Genomic DNA, 19926 nt, shown 5'->3' with positions numbered 1-19926 from the left:
TTTTTTTTGGCTGTCCCTTCTTCACCCTGACCTTTATTATTTCGCCTCTGCAGAACTAAAATACCAGCATAAATCCATCTGTCTTTACACATGCTATACACAGTTTGCGCGATCACAAAGTGAAAGTGAAAGCAAAAAACAAGCGCAAATTCAGCCGCGATTTCAATATGTCACATATTGACAGTGACTCATAGTTGCCAATGGCATAATTACCCAGCTACATTGGCGAAAGAATGCAAAAGCATGGACATATATTTTCCTTCCTATGATAGCCCGACGGGCAGGGCTGAGTTAGATTTTGGTAACCCCGGGAGGTCGGGCTAGCGATTTTGTGAGCCCTGATACGTGAAGTCATGGTATACAGTCTATGCTACAAACAAAAACGATTCTCCCTTTGGAGAGGCCCAGTCAGGACCTCAGGCTAGGGTTTCATTTCAGGTTGTGTTGGATTCGTAGTGGCATTGAACACAAGTGCTTCACTTTTACTATATTCAGTTGAACTGGCTGTCTCGAGAGCAGCATGTGATCTGTGAAATAAGCCATGATAATAAATATTTGTTTTAGTTTTTCTTTGTTTTGTTTTTTTAAACCATGTTATGAAGGAATTGTGTGTTCTGGTAATGTTTTGTGGAAACCTTGGGCAACTGTGCTTAGTAGTCACTAGGGCTGTGCGATATGACCAAAATCTCATATCCCGATATGACATCTATCGTCCGATAATGATATAAATCACAAGCTCGACTTGCGTGAAGTGTTTCCAGCTGGGCGTCGTGTAGCTGGAGTCGAGTGTTTTAACCAATGCACAAAACGATACATTTTTAGACATAAGTTGTAACGGCCGCCGTTTTCTTTGTGAGTATTTATTACACGGCGTGCTGCGGGAAAACGCCTGTTCTAACGTTTGAGTCTAAGGTTTTTGTTTGTTTTTTTTAGCACCTGACGACTCTTTTTTTTTTTTTGCTTCTCATCTTTAAGCACTCTGCGTCTTTCACGTGATTCAGTTTATTTTGAAAAGTCTCAACAGGATCTTGAGCTTTAATGTGAAAGGTTTATGTGGAACAAGCGGACGCACGGTGGTTTTACCGTCGTTGTTGCTAATGACAACTTATAAAAACAAACGCTTGTCTGTCTGTAGTGTGGTTATATTAAATATATGAGAAAGAGAACTTTTTAAGAAATTAATATAGTCACTACAGTGACCATCAAAACAATGAAAAAATATTACCGTAAACAGTTTATTTTGCGACACCACGAAACAAACGATTGCGTAAAATGAAACGATAGACGTTTTTATATCGTCATCCGATATATATCGTTATATCGAACAACCCTAGTAGTCACGTTAGTGTAAATCATTACCACGGGAGTCAAACATCTGAGTGGGAAGAGTGATCCATAGCGCTGATGTTTTACAGGAAAGAGTCTCCTTGGAGCGGTCTTTTCTCCGGTGTCTCCTCAGCTTTCCCTACAATCTCTACTCGACTGCAGTTTTCTCTTCCTCCTTTCTAATTCCTTATTGTCAGGCAGCGTTTTTCCCTATTCTGTCCTGTTCCCCAGAAGGTGTATGTGTTTGTGTGTGTGTGTTGCTTTCTAATCACTGCAGGCCTGCTCCTGCTGGGGCCACTCAGTCTGTTCATAGAGCCGACAGCCACTTGCTGCATTTGCGCCAGATTTCATTTGGAACTCTGGACCACGCTCGCTTTGTTTTCCCTGTCAGTTAGAAAAAGCATCCGTCAGAGTGGTGTGGAAGCTCCCAGAGGGAGACAATTTATTCCTCTGTGGCTGGAAAATACAAAACTAGAGGTATCAGGGCCTTTTATATGTGATGACTAGGGACGAACCTGTATATTGTGTTGGTGTAGATGCCGTTCGCTTTTTTTTAAACTTTTTTTTTTTCTCTCTATAGTTAAACTAGAAGAAGATTGGTTGGACACTAGGGAAGACATTAAGAAAATGCATAAAAGATTGTCTGAATTATTTAGCAGTTTATTTCAGTTACCATCATAATTGTATAAATGGAAAATGAATAAGCCGAAGATTGATATTGACCAGCTCCTATCAGCTACTCTGTTATCTGCGTAGGCACCGAGCAGATAACTTAAATACAACTACTGTTACTATGTCTGCGTTTATACCATAGATGATGTTACCTTGTAACCTCTGAAGATTTCTGATTGGTCTTCTCTCTGGGTTTATATTTGAAGGAATACTGTTGTAGTAAGCCAGTGAATGTCTCTTTTTTTAGTTTCTAACTAAGACAGAGCTGTGACTTCAGGCTCTATCTATCATTTATCCTTACACCCTAAGACCTGCTCTCTGTTTGGACGAAGCCAATGCAGTATTTATTAATAGAAATGTTAAGGTGTCTTTCTTTGGCTGCATCAGCAAAAAGCAAGGCCATTAGGTGTGCCACTGAGAGTGTGCACAGAGTATTGTAGTAGAGTGCCTGTGCAGGTATAGTCTGTTAAGTTGCATGTATTGTGAAGACTTAATCTTCTGGTGTCATTATATTATACTTTTAACTGCTGCGTGGGCTTTCCAAACAACTGCCCAGGTTTAGTATTGATCACCTCCTCCCTGTCGTTCTGCCCAGTTATGTTTTTGTGACGACTTAATGTTTTCTGCTCACCTATGCAGAACTAAATATTGAACTGTTCTGTACAGCCTGCCTGTGCCCATGTGTCATTACGAGTGCAGTGATGCAGACAGCCCTGATATCAACTGAGTACTTGAGCAAGGATACAAAAAAAAAAAACCCAAAACAGGGCAGGCTGGCAGGCTGTACATAGTGAATAGATGTTAAGATCATATTGGAGTCACTTGTCTTCAAAGGCAAGTCAGAAGTATTTGAACCTTCCAGAAAAGCAAGGACACAAGTCATTTCAATGTGTCTGTGCTTTGAAGTGGGTGTGGGTTAGCAGTTTTCCAGCCTGTAGTTCTCCTGCTTGGTCAGGTCTCTTCGGACATTAACGCATCAAATACCAAGTGTTGTGATGTAAAGCAAAGCTGGCACAAAATAGAGGTATTTCCTCACATCACACTGAGCTCTCCAGGCCTGAACTTGATTTGATTTATTTGTCTTTGGTTTCTAGAGGGAGAGCCGGGTTGGACTGAGAACAATAAAAATCTACCGGTAGTTTCATATTTCTACTGCAGTGTTCTTCACTGTGCTCCTGGTTCACTGCAGCATGTTCTCTCCCTGCAGTGCTAACAAATGCTTCATTACAGGTTCACAGGCCCAAGTTAGCTGCGCAGTCCCTTCGCCAACTAGCCTCACAGTATTGCGCTCATTCTTCTCATATTCACAGATGGTCTGAAAACCTGACTTGTGTTTGTAGTGAATAGTATCTCTGTGGGAGCTTTTGTAGCACTATGCTTTCATATTGGGGATAGACTACAAGTCAGCACAAAGGAACGGAAATGTTGAGCTGAGACATACAAAGTGCTGATTCATCTTCATGCTGTAAGTGATAAAAGCAGCCTGGCACTATATGTCTCATGCTGTACAATAGCAGGTAGTGGCAGGTACATAATTGACTTCAGATAATCCACAGCTAATTTATGTTCAGTTACAGCAGTGAAAGCATAATGATCAATCTTATTTTTGCTTTTTGTTGTTTTATTGTTACCTGTGTTTGACCAAAGTGTTTGCGTTGGCCAATGCCAGTGAAAAACAGTAATTGACTTTTGCTGGAAATAAAAACGAACACCATATATAGTATCAAAACTGAGATTTGATAGAATTCAAGTCTTAAAGATTATAACTTGAGTGTAGAACGCCCTATATTAGACAGTTGCCTCTAAACTGTAATCTATTGAGGCCCAGTCACAGCAGCTGATGATGGACATGGCTTAAAATTTAACCATAATATGTGGGAAATGTCTGCGTGGACAACATCTGCAGCTGTCCTAGAATTTAATGACTCCTGACAGGAGGGCTCTCAGTTGCTCTTTTAGCTTCTTTTAACTGGGGGGAGGAGGATTTGTATCAGAAGTTTGCTGTATAAATAGGCTATTTATGCAAATTGCCTTAGCTATTTTTCCCCCCTCCCAGTTGGCAGGCAGTGACCTGCACTGTTTCTGTAATCAAGGGCCCTCCACAGCTTAACCGAGAGGAGGCCATTTATTAAATCATAAACTGTCTCTCTGATGATGAGGGTAAAGATGATGCACTAGCATGGATTCACATCTTTAATATGGGTTTGACTTTCATCCTTTGATGCATGTCGTTGAAGAAGAAGAGGAAATTCCATCTGAATCCTCTTTGTAGCCTGCCGGAGAACAAGGTTAGGTTAGTTTTTCTCTCTCTCTCTGCCTGACTGATCTCCCATGTAGGATATCCCCGGCAGTTCTCGTCTGTTAGCCTGTCTCCCTCTTCCGCAGCCATCTGCTCGGTTCTGTATATATGTGTGTGTGTGTGTGTGTGTGTGTGTGTGTGTGTGTGTGTGTTTTCTGCAGCTGTCAACATACTAGACAGGACTATACTGTGCTTTCCAGGCCAGCAATGCCTGCCTGCTTGCCTTGCTCACGTAAGCCCCGTCTCAAGAGGGAGTTCACTTAGGCTGGGTGTAGGTGGATTTATGGATGGAAAGCATGAAGAACTGCCTTTTGTGACTCAATTTTGCATTTTGTTTGGAAAAGACCGGTGTATGAGGCCAGCTTAAGAGAGGCTATGTAGATGGATGTCTGTCACAAGAGGCACCATCTCTCATTTCAGTCTCAAGTCTCTAACCACAACCTCTCTCCATATTTTAGCATTAGCAGATTTTTGTAACCAGTGCTAAAATAAATATTTACCAGTTAAAATACATTTAACTCTTAATTGTTCTAAGCAGAAGAGGATGGATGATTGGAATACTTCATTTCTCTGGAAGTCATTTTGTTGGCCTCTTTTACATCATGTTTGGGCTGAACATAACATGGAAGCTTCTACGTCAAGTCTGAGCACTTAAGCACTGAGCAATAATAAAATTATTATCAAATCTGTCAATCCGTCAGTTTTCAGCAAAACACAGATTATGGCGGTAGTTCTGGTTCTACCCAGAGTGGTAGGAGGGACTCAAACGAGTAATCCACAACTTGTCAAAATAAAATAATTTTTAAACTGCATTGTTGTGTTATCTTAGTAAGGCCTCATAAATAACTACACATAAAAATGTGTAATTTATTTAGATTTTGTGTGTCTGAAGCAGAAAAATATTGGCTAATATCATCAAATATTGGTATCAGTGATAAAAACCCTGGTTTGGTCAGCCTGTATTTGAAACTAGCTGTGGGACTCAGTATAGTCAGTATAGGCCCCAAAATTATTGTAATACATCACAGTATTTGTTTAAAAAATAAATAATTAGTACTTTTGCCTTTTTTATGTATTTATTTGCTACAGTGTCTGTTTGTGTGCATTACCATTATCTTTCAACTGTAATATATGAATTCAGTTAATTACCTCTGTGATTAGCTTCCCATGCTGTTTGCTATTTGCCACTGAGAGTTTCTTCTTCACCATGGGTTGCTTAATTTAATTTGATCGCCATCAGGGGTTATGAAATATTTCTTCATAATTTTATTTTGGGTTTTGTCAAAACGACAGGGAAATTTGTTTAAAAGGAAACATCCATACTGTCGCTGCAATGTATTTAATAAATATTGCACAAGGAAACCATAAGACATATTCCCGTATCAATAGTCTGTCCCACCACTGTTGTAAACATGTATTTGGAAAACACATAACTATCGATGCTTCAGGCAGTGTTGAGATCACCTGAAACACTGCATCAGAAAAGCAAGGGGCTGCGTTGGTGTGGGTGTGTTGCTGCTTGCTACAGGGCACCACTGAAAAGATCAAATACAAACTAGGAAGTCTGTTTTGTTTGTTCATAATGCACATTGATTCCTTTGTTTCAAATGTACTTGGCATGAGCAGGAATTTTATCAGGAGCGTATTAGAGTTTGAAGGTTGTAGAGAGGACTTGACAGCAATCGTAGTAAATACTTCCAGACTTCGTCATACCCACAGTTTCTTTGCTTGTCTAATCTCGCATGTTACAACAAGAGCCATCTGGGAAATGGGACAGTTTTTCTGCAATATCACCTCCTTTTTTTTCTCCTTTAACACTCTTTCCTTGTCTGTAGTTTTAATCTGCAAAGTGCACCTTGGCCCATTAGTGCAGCAAATCCGAGCCCTCTAACTTGAGCCTGGATGAGTCTGTAGTGTACCGCATTGCTGCAGTCAGCAGCAGCATCCTCTCCAACTGCAGCTCTCTACAGGCATCTCTGAGAGACTGGTGCATTGCTCTACAATCTGCTACAGTCGCACAGTAAAAGTATTTTCTTAATGGGTTTAATATATAATAACCAACTACATAAAACTACAAGTCAAACCTCTGTTCCTTATTTCTGCTCCCATGTTTATTGAACAAAGCAAAGCATAGTAATTTCTGTTCCACTCTTCTATCACATCACTTCACAAATGTTTGTTTTGTGACGTAATGGAGCTTGCAATTGCTTTACATTAAAATTTGGAGGCTTAACCAGACAGTGGTATCCTGATCTAAACTAGAATAGCTACCAACTGTCTGAATAACTGTTACACAGCAGGTATGCATGAGTTCTGTGCTATTGTTATGATTGTTACTTTAATTGTGTCTGAGTGGATCAGATCACTGATGTCTTCAGCATGCATTATATCCTGTCCTCGGTGTTAAAGATTTGATTACTGCTGTAATTTCCTGTCTTCTCATATTGTAATTGACAATGATAACTGTGTTGCGATGTAGCATTTGTCATAGATTTAAAAAATCTGAAATGCTGCATTAAGTGTGATGCTTGCTTTAAAGGTTAACTGAATTACGAATGTTTTGCTCTTGTCTTAATGGGCATTTGCTATTTGTGCTTGTATACAGGTCAGACTCCTAGAATGGAGCGTTGCTTTCATTAATTTTTGATTGGGTTTGACTGGATTCATTGTTACAGTAAGAGTTATGGCCAGTAAGATATGAGTGCTTTGACGATGATGATGTTCCTACATGGAGCTATTGTTCTTTCCCTTTCTAACCATTAAAACAATCTGATTTCTGTTTATTATTTCATATAAACTCCAAACTACTCTCAAAGAATTCTGAGAATCACATAAGCTGTTTGCTGTAAAGGTTAGAGTGGAAAAACTGAAAAACTCTTACTTCTCCACTTAGTGCAACATATAATGTACAATAATATATTCTTAAATAATGTTTTTGTCCTAAGCTTGTCAAATATTGCAAAATATAAGACTGCAATAGCATCGGAGTGGCTTTTTACAAATGCTCTTTACCTTCAACCTTGCTGGAAAACTTAAATGTTGATAATCATCTTACATGCAACATGTATTTATTGGCTGTCAATCCGAGTCAATGGGGTTGTGTGCAAAACAATGTGTCCTCTGATCCACATCAGTGAGAGATGATGATCCCCAAGGACTTTGCTGTGCTGTTTAGTAAATCTACTGTCATGCGTTTTGCCCATCAGGGTCATGCCATCATCATCATCATCCGATAGCTGGAATGACCTGTGATCCACTGTGTCATGATCGAAATGAATGGGCAGGGAGCGTTAAACGCGTCCTTGTGAACATGGGACATGTATTCGCTGCCTGGGAAATTGATGGGAGGAGAAAGTCACCTTCACGTTAACATTACGATGTCCGTTACGAGCCATGAGTCACGTGAGTGCAGCCACTGGTGAAATAGGGTAACGTGAGGTTCTCCGCTCACAGCTCTGTCAGGGTGACATAGATGCTTCCTCCTCTATACCCCTCTTATGTCCACAGAAAACTGGGTTAACATCAGTGCCGCTCCTCTTCATCACAGACTATGATGTCAATGTGAAATACTTTCTTGTTTTTAACTTACGGTAATGGCTGTTAATTTCAATGTGTGTGTATACATAACAACCCACCCAGGCTTTGCCCAGCTCGCTTGTTACAGACCTCTTTACAGCAATAGCCTGCTTTTCCAACAGACATGTGAATTATTCATAGAATCAAGTTGCTCTAAGCAGTGAATCAGCTGTGGTTTGCTGTAGGGAACACTGAAATGTACAGTACGAAGCAGGTTGATGAACTAAGGAGTTAGTGTGTGTGCATTTCGTTTTCTCGGCCTTAGTTTTTACTGTATTTTATCAAAGGACTAGGAGCATTTAATTATCCTGCTGTATGAACTGGTCATTTCCTGATTGCTCAAGATCTCTGTTAGGATATTCACTTTGTATCACTGAGCTGGAGGAAAATAAAGAGGTTAAATTGGTCTGGTGGTTTATTCATTCAGCTCATGTCTACAGAATGAGGACGTGACTCCATCTAGTGGTGTAGTTGAGAACAAATCCTGTGAAAATTGGAGGTGTCAGGCTTACCCAGCTACTTTGGGCGATCGTGGCTCAAGAGTTGGGAGTTTGCCTTGTAATCGGAAGGTTGCCGGTTCAAGCCCCGGCTTGGACAGTCTCTGTCGTTGTGTCCTTGGGCAAGACACTTCACCCGTTGCCTACTGGTGGTGGTCAGAGGGTCCGGTGGCGCCAGTGTTCAGCAGCCTTGCCTCTGTCAGTGCGCCCCAGGGTGGCTGTGGCTACAATGTAGCTTGCCATCACCAATGTGTGAATGTGTGTGTGTGTGTGAATGGGTGGATGACTGGATATGTAAAGCGCTTTGGGGTCCTTAGGGACTAGTAAAGCGCTATATAAATACAGGCCATTTACTTTTGTTAAGATTCTTGTTTTACTTAATACAGGATGTTTTCTAGGTTTGGGTTCAAAGTGTAAGCAAAAGTGGCACATTTACTTGGCATGGGATAGTTGGGGCAAATCGGATCTGGAGAGGTGTTTATTCGTGACTACGTTTTACCTCCGATACACCAACCAGCTTCAGCGCTCAACTGACGTACTAATTGGATCATTCAAGGTCATTATCCAGTTATACGTGCTGCTGCTGTTCTGGGAGGGCTTGTGTGCCTTTGTTTAATTAACCTGTTTCCTCCTGATTCTTTCAGGGGTGTGTGGTTTCAGATAAAATCTATTTGACCTCATACAGTCTTTTAATGTGGGTGGTCAAACAAGTGTAATAGGCTTCTGTAGCTGGAAATGTGACATGTTGTGGATTATGTGTTTTATTTAGTGTACACAACCCAAGCATGCGGTTCTTATATTCAGCTATTCAGGGAAAAATAAAATGAACTGCAGTGTTGCAGTTACGGATGGTATTCTGTATAGTCCATCAGTTGTATGCCACAGCGCACATCATTTCCTTTTATCAATGTTGGCATGTTTCTCTGACACTGACAGGCAAAACAATCGCATCAAAATCACGGCAGTGATTCACATGGAACTCTTTTCTTTTCTGTTCTGTTTCTTAAATGTGTTCAGACACAGAGATAACAAAAGACTTGTACTGAGGCTGAAAAACTGTCTAGGCCATTTTTTTTTTTTCCATATAGATAATTGGTCTATAAGGGAGCTGATTAAGAATAAGGCCAGTTACTGGCATTACTATCGCTAAAAGAGTGCCAGTATTGTAGTTCATTTTCTGATTAGAAAACCTAAAGTTTTCTGAATTGTGTGCTTCAATTTAAACATGCAACGGATATCTGAAACATTTGAATTGCTGAGATGAAGTCTCAGTCTGATGTAATGGCTTTACAGTTAAATGAGGGTGGGATTTTATTTATTTATGTTTATTTGTTTTGTTTTTTTATTACTATTCTAATGTTGACAAAAAGCTTGTCAATAACCAGTGCACACGCTTGCTCTCTTTCAGAGGCACTGAGAAGTGATAGACCCTGTGGTCCCTGTGAAAGAACTCCACCCCCGGCAGGTTGGCCACATCCCCCTTCCCTCCTGCCTCCATGTATCCTGAATCTACCACAGACTCCCCCGCTCGCCTCTCCCTTCGACAGACTGGCTCACCGGGCATGATCTACAGGTAAGCTGATGGATGCGAACACAGACAGACAGATGCAAACACATTTTGTCACATGTAAGTTCATGTTTGTCAGTCAAATTAAGTGTATGAATTAGTATAGATATTAGACATGAAAGATTTACCTGTGGGCGTTTAATCATATTCCCTCAGACGGTATAAAAGACAAACTGTGACGTCACCTATTGGTTTGTAAAGCCTCAGGATGAGTGGTTTCACTCTTGCCATCTGGCTATTTTAAAATCAGGTGTGACGTAGGGGGCGGAGCTGAAAGTCAAGCTACTTGCTCATTTTCTTACAATTTGTTAATCGCAAGTTAGCTAAAGCTTGGGTAATTCTTCTTTCTGACACAAAGAATGAACAGTTTTACCAAAATGAACAGTGTTTCAGTTAGTATGAACCAAAATTAGTCACTTCTATAGGACTGGAAATCTTTTTGCAAACACAGATTTCGCCTATGGTGGTTATTAGAAAAAATGCAGGTTTAAGGCACTTGCGCTTTCTTTAAAATCTGTAGCCTGTGTTATTGTTACCGAGAAAGTAAGTACCGTATTTCCCGGACTATAAAGCGCACCTAAATATTAGCCGCACAAGCTAAAATCAGGGGAAAATCCTGTTTTGTACATACATTAGCCGCACCTGACCAAAAGCCGCAGGTGTTTCAATGTTGACTTATCATATGTAAGAGAATATGCACAAAGGGAATTGTCAGGAAAGAGATGGCTGTTTGGAGACATCACTTTTATTAATATTTTGAAAAACAAGTTATGGGTACATATTTGCACATGTAGTACATAACAATAACCTACAGCACACCAGAACAATAGATTCGGCCTACCTTTTAGGCTCAGGTGCAGTGACACAGCTTTAACAAGAAGAAAAGTCAGTCATTCACCACCATCTTTCTCTTCTTCCGCACTAAAACCACCAAAGTCCTCTTCTCCAGTGTCGGATACAAACAGGCTCATGATGGCTTCGTCATCCACTCTTCTTCTCTCCTTCGTTGTCACTTTCAAAACCAAAGAAATCCTCATTGTCAGAGTCGAACACCCTCAGAAGGGCCGTGGCGGTGTCCTCCTCTCCATCATGCAGCAGTCCAGCCCTTCAAAATCCGTTGGTGATCGTGGATGTTTTCACACTTTTCCACGCTGTCAGAATCCACCGGTGGAGTTGGGCATAACTTGCTTTTTGGGCATAACTTGCAAGTTTATCGCCGCTCATCATCCACGACTCCCGCTGAACGCGTAGCGCTACTTTGAAGTTTGTTTTTCGCGCTACTTCGTACGGCACTACGTTGCCTGGCGGACGGACATGTGACTAACATACCACTCTTGAACCCCGATCCTTCCGCCAGGCAACGTAGTGCCGTACAACAGCGGAACACACAAAACAAATCGTCTTACGATATGACAAAAATCACGGACAATCCATAGAAAAGCCGCACCTGACTAAAAGCCGCAGGGTTCAAAGCTTGTGCAAAAAGTAGCGGCTTATAGCCCGACATTTACGGTACACAAACTGTCCCCCATTTCACATGCATGTACACAGTTACCAGTATTTCCAGTTGTGGTCAGAAGTTTACATACACTCATCATGGACATGAATGAGCTTTAATGATTTCTTTGAACTGTTCTCTTCCGAAGGTGGAAGGAGTGTACAGCATACATTTTAAATTGACTTTAAAAGGCAAGAGTTAGGTGCATTTTGGATTTTAATTTAATCCACACAAGGTCAAAAGTATAACTACACCCCCACTAATGTTTGGTTATATGTCCCATAGGAGCCAAACACCTTTGGTAGCCTTCAGCAAGCTTCTAGCATATTTCTGGCTCGCTACGCTCAGCAAGCTCACATTAACCATCTGGAGTGACCTTCACAAAGCCCAGAGCTCAGTCCTATTGAAAATTTGTGGACTACAAATACTACTGCTGAGGTGGCTATAGTTCAGGTGGTAGAACAACTAATCAGAAGATTGGTGTTTCAATCCCTGTCTGCTCCAGTCTGCGTGCCAAAATATCCTTGGGCATGATAATAACTTATTAAGTTGCTCTCCGATGCATCCACAGATACCAAAAATTGTCCAGTCAAGGAGCAACTTGCTAAACAGTGGGGATGTATTCATGACCCTGTATGTGTACTTTTGACCCTGTGTGGATTAGAGAAAATCCAAAATATTTTCAGACTTGTGCACCCACTTCTTCTTCTTCTTCTTCTTCTTCTTTTTTCTTTTTAAGTCATTAAAGATGTAATGCTGAACAGTCTTTCCACCATGGTAAGAGAACAATTCAAAGAAATCACCAAAACCCCAAATTACCAAACATTCATGCCCAGCATGAGTGTATGTAAACCTTTTCTGACAACTGTATAATATGTGTGTGCATATATAACCTTTTACTGTTCTCTAAAAATGGCTTGTACACCTCTGCTAAAGTGAAATGGACACCTAATTTGTGCTATAGGGTGTACACACACACACACACACACACACACACACACACACACACACACACACACACACACACACACACAGAATTAATATATATCTGTATCTTTTATCTTTTTTATATTGAAGTGATTTTAATCTAAAAATCTACATACTGCTAATGGAGAGATGCCAAACTGTCTTTCATTGGTCTTGTAACAGTGTAACAATAAAGATCTATTCTATTCTACTCTAATGGACTAAGTTGTGTGTTATCATGTACTATGGAACTTCACCAGCAAGTGGCGCCAAATACTCAAGCATTTCATTTGTTCATTTTCGTTAATCAGTTCTCTGTGTGAATTTAACATTGCATTCATTATGAACTGATAGGATGCAGGAGCTGTAATATTCTGCGATCTGCACAGCACAGAAGTTAAAGAGCACTTTTTGGATTCATGTAATGGAACAGTGGAAGTGGATGAGAGGAAATCTTTACCTACCATTTTTGTCTTTACTGAGTTTAACTGTGGTCTCTAACTAGCGCAGCTGTGCCTTTGAGCTTTTCACCTGTACTAGCTCACGTCCACAGTTTCACAATCATCAATAAGAGTCACTGCATAAGTATTGCATTTGACTAAATTAATGGCTTAAAATGGAGCAACAACTTCAGCTGCATTATTAGTGTTGCTTTATTTCTGATGATAGATGTAAAGTAATGCCATGGTTACACTGATGAAATATTGATAGCACATCTATATATTTTTTACTAAACGGTGTTTATTTTTCATCAGTACTTGTTTAATATGAACTTGCACAACAAAACAAAATGTACATGGTTTTTCAGTGTTATGTAGTCATGTAGATTAAGCAAACACATTCATTATGCATTCCTGCATAATGCTTCCATATAGCTCCCAACAAACAATGATTTATGATTTTAAACCTGGTGAAGGGTTACTGTGTAATTACTACTTTGGCCAAATAACTAAATTGTAATATATACTAATCAAAAATGGTAAATGGCCTGTATTTGTATAGCGCTTTACTTAGTCCCTATGGACCCCAAAGCGCTTTCAGGCATCCACCCATTCACACACTGGTGATGGCAAGCTACATTGTAGCCACAGCTGCCCTGGGGCGCACTGACAGAGGTGCCACCGGGCCCTCTGACCACCACCGGTAGGCAACGGGTGAAGTGTCTTGCCCAAGGGCACAACGGCCGAGACTGTCGGAGCCAGGGTTCGAACCGGCAACCTTCTGATTACAAGACGAACTGCTAACTCTTGAGCCACGATCGCCCCGCAGTAAAAAATGCTTCTAGTTCAGTTGTTTCATAAAACTATATTGTGTGTGTTAGGGGGTTTTTTTGGTTTGTTTTTCTTCCCCTGGTACTTGTTGGGAACAGTTTATTTCAAGGCGTAAGTCATGTTGCCTGGACTCAAAAGAAAATAAAGCATTAAGTATTGTATGTGTACATAGCTACAGTATGAATTTGTTATGATTGTTTTATGTTTTGTCCTCGAACTCGCATTAATAACGTCATCTCAATTTGAGTGTTATACATTATCTGTATACATATCCTCATTGAGCCAACATATAGAACAAACAATGTATTGGGAAAGCTCCTTATAATGCAGTATTTACTTTTGTTCCCTCTCTGGCTAACACTCAACACCATCTTAGTGTCTGCATCTAACTCTTTGCCACTGCTAACACTACTTTCCTTTCCTGCTTTTATTAACTAAAGCTTTCCTTTTTCCTCCTTTCCCTTGCTATCTTCAGCGCTCGTTATGGGAGCCCCAAACGACAGCTGCAGTTCTACAGGTACCTTTGTGTGTCTGACATTATTTTATTCTCTTATGTGTGCAGTGTAAATGGGGTTTTTTTTCTTAGTTTACTATAATATTAACCTTGCTGCAGAGACTTGCTGTTCTGATATTTAAAACCATACATCCATCCTCTGCAGTAGATAACACTTATCATCTACTATTTAGCTGGCAGTGCACTATCCAGTTTAAACCTGATAGGGGTGGTGATGGATTTCTTTGCAAGGTTGCGCATAAAACCTTTGAATCGACAATACTGGTCTTTAGTCTTTTTTTTCTTTTCTTTTCCTTTCTTTTTTTTTTCTTCTCAGCAGTGACACCCACAGTCTCACTTCTCAAGCTTCAACATACAATTACAAAGTTTGTTTTACTGCCTTTTTTTTTTTTTTTACTTTGTGCACAACATAATTTTTCCATCCATACTCTTCAACCTCTTTTGGACCCTTAAGAGCTGAACATAATGCGCCTTAGTCTAAAAAACACATGCTATAGATGCAGAGATGATGGTATTTGGTACTCACTCCGACAGTAGTGAGGTTTTAGATGGTCAGTATTTAGGCTGCTTTACTGTAGGATCATATTTTATGGTCTCATATCAGGCCATATTCTGCTGATCCAGTTATAAAAACCCCTGACTATATGGATGTGCTTGTAATGAGCTCCCTATCGGATTTTTATCTTGGCGCCTTCTACATTTCTGTCCTTTTAAAGTGCAAATGGTCCCTCTAGCTGTTCCCCTGGCCTATGTGAGGGTATTGATTAAGCCCCCCATCTTCATTTGTCAATCACTCTGACAGCCAAACGGCCTTATGCTGGGAAAGAAAGTTTCATTCCTGTCAGTAATCTCAACATTGTAGCACACAAACTGCAGGACTAAGGACCATGATGGCTAGTACAACTTCTACAGTGGTACAGATGTGCTCTGCAACCTTTATTGTTGGAACCCAGAATACCCACATTCATAAGGTCACTGAATGGTTTAATGGAAATAATGTGACTTTCATAGTCACAGTTAAGATCTCAACCCAGTTGAATACCTATTTGAGATTTTGGAACAATATCTAAGTCTTCACTGTTGTCATCAAAACATCAAATTAATTAATTGTCACGTTTCTGTAGTCATATAATAACAATTCTGCTACACACAATTGATGCTGTTGATTAGTATAGCTGTTAAAAACTTCCTTGTATCCACTAGTGCATGACTGCTCTGTTTTAATGTGTCAAAATTTTCTTCATTTCAAGCACAAGCTCTACTTTGTGCATACTGTTTGCATCTACTATAAGACTTAGCCAGTCCAGAGCTGGACTATGATTATATACTGAACATGCTTTTTGTTAACGCAGCAAAACTGAAAAAGATCTGTCTTGTTTTAAAGCATTTGACAGTGTTTAGCGGACTGAGTTATTTCCTGGTAAAGGTAAAGATGGTTGACTGAAAGAGAAAATGTAAATGTTTAATTTAAGCATGCATTACAGACTTTCTAAGAATATGTGCTATTCAGATTTGTAACTGGAGTCATTATGCCAAAGTAGCTCAGCAGGTAGATGGGTTCATAGTGGCTTTTTCAGAAAAATGTGTGACTACACAGTACAGAAAGAATGCATCCAGAGGCATTTGCATATTTTTCCAGCATATTGATGTGGATCACTTGTGTTTGCCACAATTGTGTGTGTTAAAGTTGAACTTTAGACCTAAAATTTCATGTTCCCTTGTTCTTTGTAAGGCAGACACAGATATCATTGTTTAGTTCTGTGTTCAGGCGGTCATTATAGTCTAGCACCCTCTAATTTTGCCTTTGGACTCAGCACAAGGCTACTGAGATGTAGAGAGATGCTGCAAGGGTCCTTAACTGGTGTGGTTTTCATAAAGCCTTTGTTAGAGAGTACTTGAACATGCCCGGTGGTTTGTTCTTTTCTGTGCATACACATATAGTCTGTGTTTGCTTGACTGTGTGTGCGTGTGTGTGTGTTTATGTTTTGTGTGCGTGCAACACTCAGCCACTCATTACTGTCCAGCTCTTAGTATTCTTTCCTGTGGAACAACAATCAGAGGCTTTTAGTGCAAAAGCTTTGGTGAATAATTCAGGGCTGATATTATTTGCTGCGGTGAGCAGAAACAAGACGGGCCACTAAACGACATAAATGGATTTCTTCTATGAGATCTCACAGGGAGGGGAAGAGGAGAGGTGTTGGTTGCAGTGATAGACGAAGGTCCAAATGGTGAGGGGAGGGATGCACTCGCTTATTCACTAATTGGTTTAGACGTTTCCTAGTAAGACACTCCCAGTTTGGGTGGACCTGCTCCATCGCTGTCTGCAGTGTGTGTTTATAAGAGCAGACTGGCACTCCATAACCTCGCTCATGAGCCGACCTTCAAGAAATCGGGTGAGTTTGAGGAAAGATTTGCACTCATGATCACACGAGTGCGTGTGTGTTCTGTGTGTGTGTGAGGGGTTCGTGGACTGAAGAGTGTGTGGGTGTGTGGATGCATGCTGCCTAGCCTGAATTGTCTTCCTATATTTATGTCTTAGTAGTTTAAACCAGTAGTTTAAGGGAAGAGCCCGAGATATCATAATGGTGTCAACAATTTGACATTTAAAAAAAAAAAAAAACTATATCAAAATCTCACTTATTGTTGATTTTGAGTTTGTCGATGATTAGTTGGTTTTATTGAGTTTGTTGTATATGGTGTGAGATTATTGCTTAAAAAATTTTAATTTTAGAATGAGGGTTTGTTCTTTGCGCCAAAGTGTGTCCAGATGCAAGGAGGCTACTCTTCAAGTGTATTTGTCAGTGAAATGTGATTTTTTTTTTTTTTTTTTTTTTAAATTTTTTTTTTGGTGGGGGTAACAGAGAAAGTACAATGACTTAGACAGAATGTAGTTAAGGATACAGAAAAGATCCGTTTGTAGTGTTGTAGGTTTTATTTAGTGTTTATTTATTTGTCCTATTAAATGTCACTAAATTACTTTTTTTTTTTTTTGCCTTTTTTAAAAAAAAAATGTTTTTCAGCACCCATTTATTTACCACGTTGCTGTTTTGTGTATATCTAGTGTTGTTTCCTGCTTTCAGACCTATGTAGCAATAATGTTCATATAAAATTTCAGTCTGACAATGTGATACGTGGCTTTTACTGAGAAAAACTGCTTTGTGGTCATTGCTGACTGGTGCATTTGGCATTAAGTTACATTCTTGTAGTGATAGTGGACTTGATGCAGTGCTGCCCCCTGTTGATTAATTTCAGCATAATATTTTTCTTTAAGATCTGAATGATGCAGCAGTTGAATGGAGGATGAGGAAGGAGGACTGTGTATTTCCAAGGGGAGCAGAGTTGCCTTAAACTAATCTCAAGCACCTTCAATGAATCCCAGCTTTATATTAAGCATCTGTGGCATGTGTATATTCTGCAGTTGTTTCAAATTATTTTTTACATTTTATTCCAGTCCTGATCTCCTGCTTACACCTATTTTCAGTGATGTGCTCAACTTTATTGTGGGCTACTCAGAAAGCTTGGCTCTCCTTAATAGTCTTGCAAGAAGTTGGAGAAGGAATGTGCCCCCTCCTGTTGCTTGGTGCATGTTTAAATGCTTCCTCTTTTGCAGAGAGCATGTGCCCTCTTGCGTCCTGCTCCTTAATCACCAGCAAGTCACCTGAATGCTCCCTGTGTAACCCTGCCATTGTAAACCTGTCAGGGGAGGGTGGTGCTGGCTATGTTGTGCGACTCTGATTACAGGATGCATGGCCGTGTGCTGCCCCAAGCAGGAGTTCTGTTTTTTTTATGGGAGCAGGTGCTATTTAAGGAGGTGGCTGTCCCCTGTCGGCCCTTGCCAGCTTTGTCCGTGTCACTACTTTATTCTTCTCTGCACGAGTTGCCTCAGCATCAGAAGGAGGAGGCGAAGGAGGGAGGGGTGGCATGTTTGCGGGAGGGTACACCGGTGCCCCCCGGGGGGTTCCCGGCAAGCGCAAGTCCAGTTACTGTCCTCCTGAAAACCTGCAGATCACCAAACCGCCAGCGGCAGGCAGCGGTGTTCGGAAGAGCAGCAGCAGCGGCAGTGGCAAGATGCTGTCTATGTCATACAGCGAGAGCATCCGGAGCGGGATCAACCGCTACCACTCGGACCAAGGGCTGAATCAGCCACCGGTCAGGCCCACTGATCAGGCCGAGCTGCAGAGACTCCGGGAACAGAGGGTCGCCGCTCAGATTAAGAACATGGAAGACTTCCTGAAGATGAATGGCCTTGCCCTGGAGGAGTGTGTGTCCTATCAGACAGGCATGAAGTACAGGTAAGAGAGAAGCAGAGCTTGAGAGGGACTGAGATACTCACCAGACTGGGACAGTGGTGGGTGCTGAGAAGCTGCAGGTAAGAGCAGCTTTGCAGCTGGAATAGACAGATCAGGTGTGTGTCAGTGTGTGTGTGTGTGTGTGTGTGAACTTATAGCTGCTAGTGCTTCTGTCGAAGTTTTTTAAGTAGACAAATGAATTTCTGTCACCACAAACGTATATGTCTTTAGAAAGTGTTTATCTGCCGCTTCTTTGTTAGTAGCAGCACAGTGTTGCTGTGTCCTCTGGTCAGGCTGCATTCATGCAAAGGTACTGGGGCTCAGGTTTTATTTTAATAATCTAGGTCGGTGGCATATTTGCCCAACTGCATGGGAAGGACAGACTGCTCCGTAAGGAGTTACCTGCCCCCTTAAAATCTCACTCAGACTTCCTTTTCCTTTCCCTTGATCACATATATTTTGCCTTCTTCTTCTGTTAATCATTCCTGGTGACTGTGCAGAGAACTCTGCCTCACAAGCCAAACATGAATAAGTAACTACTTCAAGTGTGTTCAGAGTTACCTGGAGTTGCCAATTCTGCCCTTTTTAATATTTGATTTGACATTGTGTATTTGTTTTGGCTTGGGTAAAACGTATTAAATTGCAGGTTTAAATGTTTATAGAGTAATAATATTACCTTAGTCTGTTTCAGTGTGAAGTGACAACTGCCTTCTTGGCATGAGGACAATGCTGATTTCAAATTCAATTTAAAATTTCTATGATGTCCCTAATCTAAACAATTTAAACCTTCTGTGGTATATGAAAAATCCATCCTACATCACAAAAGCTTTAAATATTAATATATATGGTACCATGCAAAATATTATCAGATTATCAACAACACTGTATGCAGGCCTTGTAACACAAATGTTGATATTTGTCACTGTTGGTCCACAGACTGACAAAAGTAGAAGGCCATGACTTAAATTTTAGAAATATTTTTATTTTTTGTTTCTAAAGTGTAAGCTTACTTATTTAAGCACTTCTAAAAGCTGTAACAGGAAGACAAAAAAAAAGAAAAATTTGGACCATTCGCTCCTTTTGTTCGTGCCGTCTGCAGAGTGACAGAAAACTATTTTCTGGACTGTTGGGCTGACAGCAGCCGGTTTAGCGGCTGTTGTGTTGGCTAATATGGCCTGTTAAGCTGATGATGTTATTGTCGCGGACACGGATAGGTTTCATCACACTCAGGCACGGCTGCTGTTGTTTTTGACTCTGACCAGTGACTATGCCTGGCTGCTGTTACCGTGCCTGGGGTGAGCAGGTTTTACTGTCGTCTTCAGGTAGCGTTGTATGTCACCATATCTGGCATGTTACCTTGCCTGTAGTTACCCCCGTGTTGTGTAAAAGTCAGTCACTGATCCATGACAGGCTTAGCTGCAGCTTTGCGAGGATGCATGTAGACAGGGAGT

General features: G+C 40.7%; 1 protein-coding gene across 4 annotated transcripts in view; it reads left to right on the top strand.

Annotated features, from left to right (window-relative positions):
- kcnab2a (potassium voltage-gated channel subfamily A regulatory beta subunit 2a) overlaps positions 1–19926 on the top strand; it is a 99780-nt gene that overhangs the window by 28544 nt on the left and 51310 nt on the right. For 2 of the 4 annotated variants that reach the window (XM_014412909.4, XM_014412910.3), the window contains exons 2-3: positions 9779–9943; positions 14148–14189. In XM_014412909.4, coding sequence (XP_014268395.1) covers positions 9867–9943; positions 14148–14189 — 119 coding nt within the window. In that variant the 5' untranslated portion in view covers positions 9779–9866. Of the gene's footprint in view, positions 1–9778; positions 9944–14147; positions 14190–18203; positions 18479–19926 lie in introns of those variants that run through there. The other 2 variants (XM_012918494.5, XM_004548575.5) reach the window with 2 other exon arrangements.

This window comes from Maylandia zebra, linkage group LG5 (genome assembly GCF_041146795.1).
Source record: "Maylandia zebra isolate NMK-2024a linkage group LG5, Mzebra_GT3a, whole genome shotgun sequence".
Lineage (NCBI taxonomy): Eukaryota > Metazoa > Chordata > Actinopteri > Cichliformes > Cichlidae > Maylandia > Maylandia zebra.
The sequence above is the reverse complement of the archived record's forward strand: the minus strand, read 5'-3'. Positions and strand labels throughout refer to the sequence as shown.